This window comes from Mixophyes fleayi, chromosome 4 (genome assembly GCF_038048845.1).
Source record: "Mixophyes fleayi isolate aMixFle1 chromosome 4, aMixFle1.hap1, whole genome shotgun sequence".
Taxonomy (NCBI): Eukaryota; Metazoa; Chordata; class Amphibia; order Anura; family Limnodynastidae; genus Mixophyes; species Mixophyes fleayi.
The window spans coordinates 287,555,540-287,570,042 of NC_134405.1; the positions used below are offsets into that span (position 1 = coordinate 287,555,540).

The following is a 14,503-nucleotide window of genomic DNA, read 5'->3' on the forward strand; positions in this document are numbered from 1 at the left end:
AATAATCTTCTTTGGGTTCATTTTGTGAATTTATATATCAAGCTTTGGAGAATTAAGCATACCATCAGCAGAGAGCAGTATTATATAATTTTCTTTGTTGTTTGTCTATTAAGGGCACAGTATTGCTCACTTTGATAACTGAGGGCTGTCACAATGAAATACAATACCCATTTATTACCTGTTAAACAGGACACCGAATGCTATATTTTAACATGGATTGAACCTTATAGTTATCAGTGGTCAAATCAGTGGGATTACCAGTGACAAGTATTAACTGTTGGAAATGCAAATTTCAGCTAATACTCAAGCGTGAAAAAGAGGATTTTTTTACTCACAGTAAAATCCATTTCTCTGAGTCCATTTGGGGACACAATGGGCTGAAGTATAGTAGGTGGAAACAGAGGACACTTTAATACTAAAGGTGATAAAGGTAGCTCCTCCCACTCTATGAAGTCATGCAGCATATTACTGCATATTTGGTTTCAAATGATTAATAAGCATTCCTATTAACACATGTACAATGCCATATATCGACTTGAAACCCATTTAAATCAATAATAATTCTTACTGAATTTCTTGCAGTGTTTTCTTCAGGACAACTGATGCTCTCCTTATTATTTCGCTTTTGCTTCTTCAGGTATCCGTAGCTCAAGAGATTGTACCAACCTACTTCTTTCTCTCCCGACCTAGAGACATCAGCCAGGCTGATCTGGGCACCTCCCTGTAAAAATAAGGTCTTGTTTACTGGATAACTTTATTCAGGCCCAACGTCCAACATAGTGACTCCCAAGTGTTCAGCCCCCCCAACACAGTTTCACTTTTTGTTGCCACTTATTCTGAATTTTAATTTTTTTTTGTTTCCTTAGCACTGATCCACAACATGGTAAGTATCATGTCAAGTCAAAATATGTATCGCAACACCTTTACACTAATTACTGAAAATGAAAAAAACATTTTTTTTACATTTAAACAGGTATTCATACCCCTCGTAACTGCAAGCTCATATTTTGCACAGGTACAATACATTAGCTCCACTTGTATAAGATTAATTAGTGGCTCACCTGTTCTTTTATAAATATAATTTCCCTCTATTCTCCCCCCCAAAAATAATTTCAAAGTGAAGACAAAGGAGCATTCTAAACAAGTCAAATATATAATCTTAGAGAGGCACAAATTTGGGTATGGGTACAAGACGGTCACAATGACATTGATCATCCTTCGGACCTCAAAGCAGTCCTTTGTACAAAAGTTATGAAACAAACAAAAAAAAGGTATGAAACTATAGCCACATTGCCTGTATTGCCCCCCCCCCCCCCCAAACTTACTTTCAGGACAAGATGGGCACTTATCAGATAACCTACTGCAAGGCCAAATGTCACACTGAACAAGCTACTGAAGTCAGTGGCTTTGATGGAAGATAATGTACATGTGTCAACAATATCCAAGACATTCCACAAAAATGGTCTTTATGGGAATGTTGCAAAAAAGACGACCTGGTTAAAAAAAAATTAACTTGCTTAAATCTTTATTTAGCATAATCACAAATCCAGCACATCAGCCAAGTGTCTCCATGCCCACTGTGAAGTTTGGTGGTGGTAGAATCATGTTATGAGGATGCTTTTCAGTGGCTGAGACTAGATTGATGGGAAGACAAATGAAGCACATTGCAGATGAATTCTGGACAAAAACCTGCTGCTCTCCACCAAAAGCTCAAACTGGGGAAGTTTGTGTATTTTCAGTGGCTTATAAAATAGATGTCCTTAGGTAGCCCTGTCTATGTAAGAAACATAACCCATCAATAATCTGTGATAAGACCTCAATTTTCCTCTCCATTGCCAATATCCAACTAACCAACCCCAGACTAAGCAATTTTGGAAAGCGTAAAGAGCAAATATTGCTCATTTTCAATGTTCAAAGATGATAAGAGATATAAGACTAACGGCGTAAATAGCTGCTAGCGGTGGTTCAGTTAAGTTTTCATTCCCTATGGTCTATTCTTATTTAACTTTTCATCTGCATTACTTTATGGTTTATTATTATTATTTATTTAGTCTTGGGAAACTGTGAAGATAAATGTGTGACTCACAAATAAAAATTCCCATTGTGAAAAATTTAGATTCCAGGCAGTAAGTATACCTCCTAACTATCTCATTTTTCAATGGAACAGACCCGATTTGGAGGGGACTGTCCTGCGAGTCACCATGTTTGTGCTGACTCTCGGGAAGTTGGGAGTTATGTTCCCGCTGTAGAAACCAGAGGCAATTGCTCTGGTGTCAAGAGTGTTGTGTGGGGAGGAGGGTGGTCTGGAGCTTCAGAAGAGGTAAGGACACGTGAGGGAGTGGCCACACGATATGGACTGTGACATGTGACATGGACTCTTCCCTGCCATGTATAGGTATTCCTAAGAGTGACTTTCCTCTGACACCCTTTCTTCATTTGACCCCACAAATGAAGAGGAAATTTCTACGCTCTTCTTATCTTCCTACTCTACCTCCTGTCCTCTTGATCCTATTCCCTCGCAAATTGGTAGATCCCTGTCTTCTGTGCTCATTTCACCTCTAACTCAAATCTGTAATCTCTCACTCTCTACTGGCATCTTTCCATCACTATACAAGCATGCAGTGATTACTCCTATTCTAAAAAAACAAAACTCCGACCCAAACTCTCTCTCAAATTACCGTCCCATCTCTCAGCTCCCTTGCCCCTCCAAGCTTCTAGAGAGACTTGCCTACACTCGCCTCACACGCTTTCTTTCCGCAAACAACCTGTTGGATCCTCTTCGGTCTGGCTTTCGTTCTCAACACTCCACAGAGACTGCGCTGACCAAGGTTGTTAATGATCTGATCACTGCTAAGACTGAACGCCATTACTCTCTCCTAATTCTCCTTGATCTCTCGGCTGCATTTGACACCGTTGACCACTCTCTGCACACGCTGCAATCCCTAGGTCTTCAAGACACAGTTCTATCCTGGTTCTCATCTTACCTCTCTAATCGCTCTTTCACTGTTAATTTCTCTGGAGCCACCTCTGCTCCGCTTCCCCTATCAGTTGGAGTACCACAAGGCTCGGTGCTAAGTCCTCTGCTGTTCTCTATCTATACCGCTTCTCTTGGAAATCTAATAAGTTCCTTTGGCTTTCAGTATCATCTCTATGCGGATGATACCCAAATCTATCTATCCTCTCCTGATATCTCGACATCTGTGTTGTCCCGTGTAACTGACTGTCTTTCTGCCATTTCATCTTGGATGTCCTCTCGTCAACTCAAACTTAATCTTTCTAAAACAGAGTTAATAATATTCCCACCCGCCAACAAGAGCATACCTGACATTTCTATCTCTGTTGATAACATGACCATAAATTGCACCCCACAAGCTCGCTGCCTAGGTGTAATCCTTGATTCACGCCTATCCTTTGTTCCCCACATTGACTCTATATCTAAATCATGTTACATCTAAAGAACATTTCCAGAATCCGCACATATCTCACACAAGACACTGCTAAAACCTTAATTCATGCACTAATCATCTCCCGCATTGACTATTGCAATTCCCTCCTTACTGGTCTTCCCAAAAACAGACTCAAACCCCTAAAATCTATTTTGCATGTTTCGGCAAGACTGATTTTCCTTGCAAATAGCTATTCCTCTGTTGAATCACTCTGTATGTCTCTACACTGGCTGCCTGTCTTCTACCGAATCCAATATAAAATACTTTTACTAACCTACAAGGCCATCAACAAAGCTGCACCAACATACATCTCCTCTCTTGTCTCTAAATATCTCCCAACTCGGCAACTCCGTTCTGCAAAAGATCTGCGTCTCTCATCCACCCTCATTACATCCTCCCATTCCCGGTTACAGGACTTTTTTCGGGCTGCACCCACTCTATGGAACTCTCTCCCTCGCACAATAAGACTCTCCTCTGTTCTACAAACTTTCAAGCGTTCTCTGAAAACCTACCTATTCAGACAAGCTTATAATATTCCTCAACCACCATCTTAACCTCACTACCTTTAGCATGTTACACAATTTCACACAAGACAACTACCCCCGGACCAACATTGTTGTGTGACAGGATCATTTAGCTTATGAGTCACCTTACCTTTGCAGTCTGGCTGGGCCAAGATGCAAAATGTATACTTAACCTCATGTGTCAATCTCCCATTGTCCCATAGATTGTAAGCTTGCGAGCAGGGCCTTCTCACCTCTTTGTCTGTTTTACCCAGTTTGTTTATTAGTTTATTACGTTTGTCCCCAATTGTAAAGCGCTACGGAATATGTTGGCGCTATATAAATAAATGATGATGATGATGATGAAGTAATGGGTGCTGAATACCTTTCCAAGGCACTGTATTATACATCACAGCTATAGTTATTTTGTGTACACGCCAAAGCAATCATCTTAATGCAAACTTCGTCAACCTCTAGTTGTCCAGTTATTGTGGGGCTACAAGTATTAGAAGCTAGCAGTGCCAAAGGTTGTCTATCATCACTGTAAGAGCATAGTTTATTGTATACACATAATTAATATAGCTGTATAATAGCTATCAGGACATAATTCGACTTGTAGTTCTCCAACAAATTAAAGTTGACTACATCTGTCTTTTAGTATGAACTATTTTTAATCATTGTTATTTTTAGCTGCATTGTACTTTCCAGCTTAAAAACAGCACTCAGCGATAGATCTGCAGCACTGCTTTATGAGAAGGTCCTGAAAGTTGACATCAAGCTGTATCCATAGCAACGAATGGACCAATCTGTACTCCTCAACGCCAAAGATAAAAGGACATGTATTATGCATGGCACTATAAATATCAAAGTAGTTGTTTGAACTTCCAGTTTGAAGGCCAACAGAATATGAGTGTCTGCTTATCACAATGGTCCTCGAAATCTCACTTTTCTATTTTAGTAATATAAAGAAATGATTGCAGTGTTAATTCAGGACATCCGCAGTGATTGTAGTGCTTGATTCATAATCAAATGGAAAAATAGTATGAAAAGGAATATATTTATCCACGTCTATCTTACTTAGTGTGTGCATCTAGTGTGTGTATGTAGCGGATCAAATCTTGCTCTCTTTCCAAATTTTGTATTTGCTCATTCTTTACTTTTATTTTTCTTGTAGTCTCCAAATAATTATCTTTTATCATGCATAAGTAAATCATCTCTCCTAACATTTCCCTATTTGTCTTTATGATTTAGACCACTTCTTTCAGCAGAGTAACTATTGGCTTGCTTAATAGTCTTTGTTTATACTTTTGGGATGCAATTTAAAGCTGCAATCTCCTCTAAAAGTGAAGTGTGTGTTTTTTTTTAAACATAAATCACTCTTGTCACCTATAAGAAGACAATTTATCTTTTGCTTAGCGTTTTGATTCAAGCTGCTATTAATGATTAACAGTTTGCAACCACGCATCACATGACATATGATGTAGTGTGCACAGCATAAAACCCTGTTCCCCCCTCCTTCACCTGCCACCATGTGACCTGCAAGGAAGCTCCTGAGTGACTGGCTCAGGAGAGAAATATATTCCATCCACAACAGTGGCACTATGTGTCTCTGTGGACTGTTCTGGAGACACATTACACTGAACTGACTCTCCCACAGAGAGGGGTCATAATTTTACTCAACAGACACATTTACTATACTGTGACATCAGATGTGACCAAAGAGACGGTTACATTTTCTTTAACATTTGTTACATCCAGCACAACTGGGATTTATCAAAGGCAGACACTCTGTACACAATGTACGATATCTGATAGCAGCTATTGGTCATACTCACAAACATAACGTTTCTGACCGTTTTTCCTGGCCACTAGGACGTGTGATATGTCTGCCTGCCCAGAAGCCAGTTGCCTCTGCCTTTGAGTCTGTTCTTTTCTTTACCCTCTTTGTGTGTCTTTCTCTAATTTGTATGTGCACCTCTGTTAGCCCATCTGTCTTTCTTTGCTCCCTTTTTTATGTTTGGGTGTCAGTCCTTTCTTTCTCCCTTTTTGTGCTAGTAAAACAGAAGCGCTGGCACTTTCACTAATGGCAAAGAAAGGTTGGAAAGACACACTTTCTATTAAGTGGACAACTAAGGGACTCAACATCCCTAGCCATCACTCACAATCATACACCAGCAATATTCCACTATTAAGAAACCCAGGACAGAATTTCAGAACTGGAAACATCTTCCTGTGTCATTTAATGGGAACATGTCACTTAATTAACAAGATAAGCTTCCCCCAATTATTATATCCTATACAAATGCTGCCAATTATATACACTATATAACACACTAAGGTTCTTGACCAAGCTTTTCAACTGTTTATCTGGTTTAGTAAATGCCCTGAGCACCACTATTGTGTTTACAACAACCACTTGGAAGAGTTAATCTTCCAAATATCAAGGAATATAATTTGGCGGCAAATTACAGATTTACTATGGACTGGATAAATAACACATGTCAGGACCTTTAGTCCTAAAATGCATCTCACAGCTGAAATTTGACAGCAGGATAACTATGGTGTGACAATACTGACTGTGCATATCATCGTTTTTGAATGCTTCAGTTTCCTGGTAATAAAATGGTATCTTTCTTCCACACAGCACCAACAGTTGATGCTGCGACTTATTGAGCAGTTAAATACACAGGAAGGGTAGGTGTACCTTATAAACTGGTCAAGTCCTGTGAGGTCATTAAAATGGGGTTTTCACTTTAAAAAACAACTTTACTATACCCCTCCCTTCCCAATAACAGTACAATGTTTGTGACGTAATACTGTAAGTCCACTGAGACACACAGCAGAAAACGTTTCATGCCACAACTGATTGTACTTCACCTAGCTAACAAGAATATAGACCAGAAATGATTACAACAATATGTACAATATTACAATAATTTATATGAGTATTATAAGATAAAAGAAGTACTTATGGCAGACAGAAATGGAAAGTCAGTTACACTTACCAGGCATTCTTCTCGATGTTTGGTTTGCACCGTGCATACATCAACTCTCAAGGTTTTTTGACGTAAAGTTGCATGGGATACTGGCACCATAAACATTTCATTGTACACCTGACTGTCTGATACATCCACAGTTCTTGTCCGGAATAAACAACTTGTGCTTTCAGAACACGGAAGAACAGCAACACGGATATACCTGGAAAAAATATATATGTCTCAGTCAGTAACATAAGGGGGGGTAAATTTATCAAGCTGCGAGTTTGAAAAAGTGGAGATGTTGCCAATAGCAACCAATCAGATTCTAGCTCTCATTTTGTAGAATGTATTAAATAAATGAAACAGTCAGTTTAGTAAATATACCCCCTGGAGTGTATTTTAATGTCTCTGGCTCTTATGTAGAAAAATTATAGTTTATAATGATAATATATATATATATATATATATATATATATATATATACTAATAACAGTTGTATTACAGCAAATTATGACATTTTCTAATAGGTAAATTTGTAAATATGTAACTCAGTATCACACGTAAGCAGGAAAAGCAGTGATAGGCAACTTGAAACACTTCAAGGGACACACAGGCAGCCCTCTAACCTTGAAAAGGGCCGCACATTAACCTTAATCTCAGTAACAAGTTAAAACAATACATTTGATCAAGACAAGAGACAGCCACCTGTAATAACATATAGACAGGCAGTTTAAACAAGTGTTACAAACTATAGCAAGCAATAGAGCCAGAAGGAGCTGGGAGCCGCAGGTGAAGGTTCGGTGGGCCGCACCAGGCCCTAAGGTCGCCTGTTGCCCGTCACTGAGGTAAAGGAATTTTAAAAAGAAAGCTTACATTGCTTCCCAACAGGACAATTCATTGATCCAGATCAGTGACATATTAAAAAGCAGTGATAATGATGATTTTATATTGCCGCTAATTACAGCCATAGAAAATCTGTTTTCTCCGCCATTTATCAGTTAAATATCGCCAGGACAACTAAGTGATACTCAGCTGCCTTGGTGAAACTGGCAGGGTGCGTTAAGTCTAAACTTCTCAGGGAATATGCTTTTTTTTTAGCAGGTCATAAGGCTTTTCACCCTTTGATTAATAGACCTTATAGTAACATATCACTTTTATCACAGACTTGTAGGGCCTGAGTCATTAAGGAGAGCAAAGAAAAAAAGGAGTAACTTTGCACATGGGCAAAACCATGTTGCATTGGAGAAGGAGGTAAATTTAAAAAGTGGGAATAGGTCTATAGTTGAGGTAGGGCATGTCCTAGTTCGACTTTACATTTCAGTATAAAAATAAAGTTATCAAGTATTTGTGTGCTACATGAAAAAGCCAGTATTTTCTGTATGTGCAAAATAATAAACTAATTTGCACCCCTTGCACTGTTTTTGCCCAGGATTAGATTTACTCATTTTTTACCTTGCTCTCCTTAATGACTCCGGCCCGTAATCTTTTCTAAGGAATGTTGCTTTGCATGAGGTAATGAAAATTATACAATATTTAATTACAAATATGATTCTGTTTAACTCTTAAACAGTGTGGTTCTCAGAATATCAGAAAGGATACACTGATAAGGGAATCTGTCATTTATTACATTACACACCAACATTCTTCCGTAAGTAGAAACTGCATGTCTGTAAAATGTCAAATAAATGCGATCTGACAGGATTGCTGTCACACTTACACTTTCTGGTTCTGTTGTAACAACAAAGCGGCTGAGTTATTGAGCTGCACAATAAATATAGAGAACTGCCTGTTCTTGTCATCGTACCTAAGTATGACAGAGAAAAAAGCAGGTTACACAATCAAGTTACACAAATTAGGTAAACAAGTAATACATAAGCACCTATAGTTTAATAGTACTCATAGTAAAACACATTTAAAGTTCCAACAGTACAATACCGTCATACAATATGAGATCAGGGAAGGTCCTAGGTTCTGGGAAGTGCTGTGTAAAGATTGTCCTTCACATATAGGACTGGCATGCCGAGATAGAGCTGCACCCTATATCTGTGCGCTGAACTGTGACATCATAGCTCTGCGCCACACTCCCAGCCCATTACCAACATGCAGAAGTAACTGCTGGCAGCTTCATAAGATGCTTTCAGCTGCTGCCTCTCCATATCAGAGGCCAGCGCATAGTGAGGGGGCGCCAATGTGACAATAAAGACACTGAATGAGTGACTAAGTTCGCCTAATGGTAGCACCGATCCTGATACTATGAGGGATATTATTTTCTGACACCCTGGGAAGGGGAAGGCCACACATGTTATACTATACTGTACAAATATGTGTATTAAGTTAAGAAGTATTTTTTTCCACTACTGTATTTATAAAATATTTATAAAACAGCCAACTTTAGGTTCCTCATTCAGTTCTCATTCATTAAAGTATAATGTACATAAGCAATAAGCCTTGATCTGTTAGAGAGCACTTCTCCAGTTTCATGGCCACGGACACATACGTGGTACAGCCACCAATCAACCCCAGTACAAATTTGAAGTTCACAATTTGCGACTCTGCAATACTCATTGTGGTATTACATAAGGGTTTATTTGGCACACACAATGGAAGATAACTGGTATAATATAAATAGTTCCTGTTTTCAAAGTCTAATTGGAAAGACAAACACCATGTGTTAAGAAGGACACATATTTTTTCTGCCATCTGTCAACCAGTATAGATACTTCAACAATGGCATCAATAAGCATTTATCCTTACTTCATCCCGATTTTGATTTTGGCAGTACCCACAGTCTCTGGATCCTCACCATCACACACTGTATTTTCCAGTAATTGCCTAAAAATAATCAACAAAAATCTAAATGTAAATGATGTTTACATGAATTAATGTACATATATATATATATATATATATATATATATATATATATATGCATAAAACCAAAGGAGGCTCCCGAATTTGGAGGAGTCCTCCCGAAAGGACAGGCATTCTTACAAGTAGCAGTGGAGGTGGGGCTTAATGACCCAATTCACATCATCAAGCCATGCTATGCAGTGCTGTGAATTGTGTAGGAAGGGGCGGGGACACTCCCCCTCCAGCAGAGACACTCCCCTATCCAGCAGGGACACTCCCCTCTCCAGAGTTGAGGTTATAAAAGTTGGCAAGTATGTAAAATATGCATTAAGTTGATAAATACTTTTTTTTTTTTTTTTAAATAATCAGATGTTAGTCTGAGAGACTACAGTAATAAACATGCTTTTCTGGTAAAGAACAACTTAATCTAAAAAGTGCAATTGTCTGGTATTTTAATATGGAGGTATTAGCGCCTTGTTAATTTGTAAGTTCCCATGCAAACACAGTATATGTGATACCTGACTACAGATCTTGTGCAGGAAAAACTGGCAATACTAAATTCACAAAGGTGTTTAAATGCTTGAGGAGCTTTCATCTGCCCTCCTTTGGTTGTGATCTACTGTATCACTTGTAGAAAATACTCAAACAATGCATTTTTTATAGGGAAAACTGTACAAAAACAAATAAAAAAGGCCCACATAGGTAGGCACCTCTATGAGCTGTAAATTCTGTAGATGAGATAATAACTTGGATGATTTGAGAGCAGATCACCTGGTGACCAAGACCCCCTCCTAGTGCCCTGGGGAGCTCGCCTGAAGCCAGGATTCTGATAACACATTTTCTATTACATTACACCAGATTCTGAGGTGAAGGAGAGAGGAAGCCCGAGACTCTGGTCAGAACAGGTCCAGGGTTAGCATGACTGGCCCTGGCCTGAAGGGTCCAGACCCATCATTGTTGTGCTTCCCATGGCTGGGTGCTCCCCCAGGGCCAGCCACCTATGTGTTCTTCCTCTAATCCACAAATTATTCAGATATGCACATGAGCGAGCTGGTAATCAGGTCCACTCTGCTAACAACTTATATACATATATTTCAATTTAGGAATTTGTCCAACAAGTATAATGGTGGTAAAAATCAAAACATTCCTTAAAAAACGTATAGAGACAAAAAAGTGTTGTCTGGCCATAAAGTAATGTTCAAAACGTTGCATTAGGGTGCAGCTCTTATTGTTGTTTTGTATACCTTTGTGTTGTTGCCTCATACACTCCACTGTCTCCAGCAACAGATTCATCGGACACAGCGGCTGACACACCAGATACTTGCAATCCAGACATCGGAAGGCAATTTACACCTGTCCAAAATAATTGACAATCAGAGGGAAATCAAAATGTTTGGAATATTAGAATAAATGCATGTTCTCTGTCTAGCTATTTAACATTGCGGCATGTGCATACAATTCTTCATCACAGACCTGCTGGCAAAAACAACAAACCTACTGCTTGCACAGACAAATTATCACAGGGAACTAATGAAACTGCTTTCAGCGGTTTCTGCTCAGGCTTGGGTTGGGATTATGCAAACTGTTACAATTTACAACACGTATGTGCATTAAGAGCATGTATTGATATACAGGGGCATCGAGAGAGGGGGCTAGGATGTGTTTGAGGAGGTTAGGATGTGTCTAGGGGGGTTGTAATGTGGCGGTGGCGTAATGTTTCTGTGGGGGTGGCGTGATGTGGCTGGGGGGTGACCTGATGTGGCATGTTAAATGTTATGTTTTATTATAATGTATGTCTTATATATTGCATGGCAAAAATTAAGAGGCGCTCAAAAACCCTTAAACATATATATATATGTGTGTGTGTATGTTTAGGGGTTTTTCAGCGCCTCTAAATTTTTATAGAAAACATACATTATAATAAAACATAATTTTATATATATAGGAAAGTCCACGGGACACCTGGCAACTACAGAGATTCCAACTGTAGTTGCCAGCAATGTGCGCAGCGCAATGTCCGTGTACCACATCGCTGGCAATTGATAACAGATAGGTGAGAGCAACACCATTTTAATACACAATGGGGGAGGAATTCAATTCCCAGGGTGATGTTGCGCGCGGACATTTCTGACAAAATCTTCACCGCAGAGTGTCTCACAGACGTTCCAGAGACACTTCGTGGCTATTTGAAGCCCCCCATTAACATCATGTGTAAAGAGGCGCAGCCACACTCCATGTTGGCCATTGCCCCATCACTATGTGACCACGCCCCCTTCGATGCGCGGAAGCAAACATCTCTTCTCCTACTATGTGTGAACTGGGGCCCAGAAAGTTGCTGTACCGGGGCCCCAAATTCCTCTTGGAAGCCCTGTTGATAGATGAGACTTTGTGGGAAAATGGACCAGCCACATGTTTCAGAATAGATATATCATGATGTTTAGGTATAGTCAAATGCAGACTTTTAAGATCCACTAAACTCCAATATTGAAATTTTCTTATAGTAACCATAAAGGTAAAATTCATTGTTCAGTGTTAACATGACATTCCACTGTAGTTCAAGTAAAGAGTATATTATTACCTCCCCACTGTAGTAAATATAGCTGTCCCACCCACATCCTTAAAAAGAGTGTCCACTGGGGATCTGACCATTCTTGATTACTTTTCCTATGATGCTTCTAATTCATTAAGGCAGGGTAGGGAAAGACAAGGTGATATGACTAGCAGAGAAAAGTGGTGAGACAATTGCATCATAATGCTCTGCCTAGCTCATTACATACCAAGTGGTGCAGGCCCTCAGTTTGCGGGGTTTCCAGTTGCCCAGTACCCTCCCCCCTTCCATCCAGGATTTATTGACAGGCTGGTCCCTTCCTCGTGACCAACCACTTTAGTGCCACAGATCTACAGATCTCTTCTGCCCTTCCCATTTACAGTGTGCGTCCCACCCCACTCTTTCCCGTAGGATAGGCAGCATCTCATAGTGCAGTGTGCAGGGAATAGGAAAGGCACAGAATAATTTGCCTCTGAAATCTACAGAGCCTGATGGAAGTAGGTAAGTGTGGAGGAGGGTTTGTACTGTAATAGAGGTAGAGGCTGGGTATTAATTTAATAGTGAGCGTGGGTGATAATCATTTAATAGTGGGTGTGAAATATGTAATTATTGGTGGGGTGCAATTTATTTCATAGTGGGAACTATTTAATTATTTATGGTGGTGTGATGCCATTATTTAATGCTAGGGTGGTTTGGAGATTAATAATTTAATGTAGATGAGTTTAGGGAGGAGGAGGGCTATTTATTAATTGTGAGTACCAATTTCATATTGGGGCAATTTTAGGGGCAATCATTTTAATTATTGAACAGGAATACAAATTATTTAATATTGGGGCTGTTTGGGGGAAATAGGTGTATTAATTAAATGAGAGTACTGTCAAATCCAACGTATGCTATCCGTGGATTAATGCCGAGCTTATACACAATCAAAGGAAATCTTCCTGCATGCATGCATTATGATCGATCTGAGAACAGAATATATACAACACCATCTCTTCTGTATAGAATCTGTTCTGTTTAATGCATACCAGGTTCACATTTTTATAGTACTTCTGAAGAACTTGTTTATGTGCAAAAACAGTTGATGAATCACAAGATCAGTTTCCTGACAAGCCTGCAGTTGTACTTGTGGTGCAATTTTTCAAGAAGTTTGAAGGTAGCACGTTATTTGTAATAAGCTACTTCTACACATGCCATCTTGAGTTCTGCTTCTAACATCCTCTACAAAACTTCTTACATATTCTAAAATATATACATATATCCCTGAGCATATTAAAATGTGAAGCATTCTTAAAGGTACAAAAATTTTTATAAAATACATTATCATTCCCTTCTTCTGATTAACCGTTTAATCTAGAAGCTCTAAACTATACCATGCCTGTAGTCCTATTTGGCTCCTGTGTAGACCCTACTTTACGATATAATTCCCTAAAGGTTTTATACAATGGAACAATAATTTAATGTTAGGGCATGGTGAGGGGCAAAATAGGTCTATCTATTAATTCTTAATGCTATAAACTTAATGTTGGGGCTAATTAGGAGGAAATATGTCTATTTATTAAATGTGAATGCTATCAATTTAATGTCGGGCTGGTAGGGAGGTCTGACTGTTCTGCTGAGTCAGGACTTTGTCCTGACTGTAACAGTAGTTGGGATGTATGTTCTGTTTCACGCTGTACTGCTTGTTAAGGGAAAGCTGCACACACTACAGTTAGATGCAAGCAACTCACTCTTAACAAGCAGTGCAGTGTGAGGCAGATCATACATCCCAACTATCCTTGCAGTCTGAACAAAGTCATGAGTAGGACAGTCACATCAAATTGGGACTGCTCAACCAGAGTCAAGACTGCCATTGCCATCTGCATTTCAAGGGGATGGGAAGCACCTAGCACTGTCTCAAATGATAGCCACGCACCTTGCATACATTATGGCGGCATGGCATGGAGATCCTCCTCTAGAAATCCTGCGATTGCCCCTGTGGCAGGGGTGTGATGATCGACACGCCCTTGCCACTAGCTTTTGATGGCAATTGCATCATAGTCCTGTTCATCTTGGGCTTTCTTGGGAGGCAAAGAGGTCTCTCCCTAATTTTTCAGTGTCACAGACAATCTGGGAGGGTAGGCAACCATGACTGTGATTCATGTCAAAAAGCTGACTGCAGTCATCTGAGTTGCTAAT

At 39.5% G+C, this 14,503-nt stretch overlaps 1 protein-coding gene across 1 annotated transcript in view; it reads right to left on the reverse strand.

Annotated features, from left to right (window-relative positions):
- Positions 1–14,503, reverse strand: part of WWC1 (WW and C2 domain containing 1) — a 139,450-nt gene that overhangs the window by 21,344 nt on the left and 103,603 nt on the right. The window contains exons 12-16 of the mRNA XM_075209822.1: positions 11,022–11,130; positions 9,682–9,759; positions 8,645–8,731; positions 6,955–7,147; positions 569–721 (exon numbers count right to left, since the gene is read on the reverse strand). Of these exons, the coding sequence (XP_075065923.1) occupies positions 569–721; positions 6,955–7,147; positions 8,645–8,731; positions 9,682–9,759; positions 11,022–11,130 (620 nt within the window). The remainder of the gene's footprint in view (positions 1–568; positions 722–6,954; positions 7,148–8,644; positions 8,732–9,681; positions 9,760–11,021; positions 11,131–14,503) is intronic.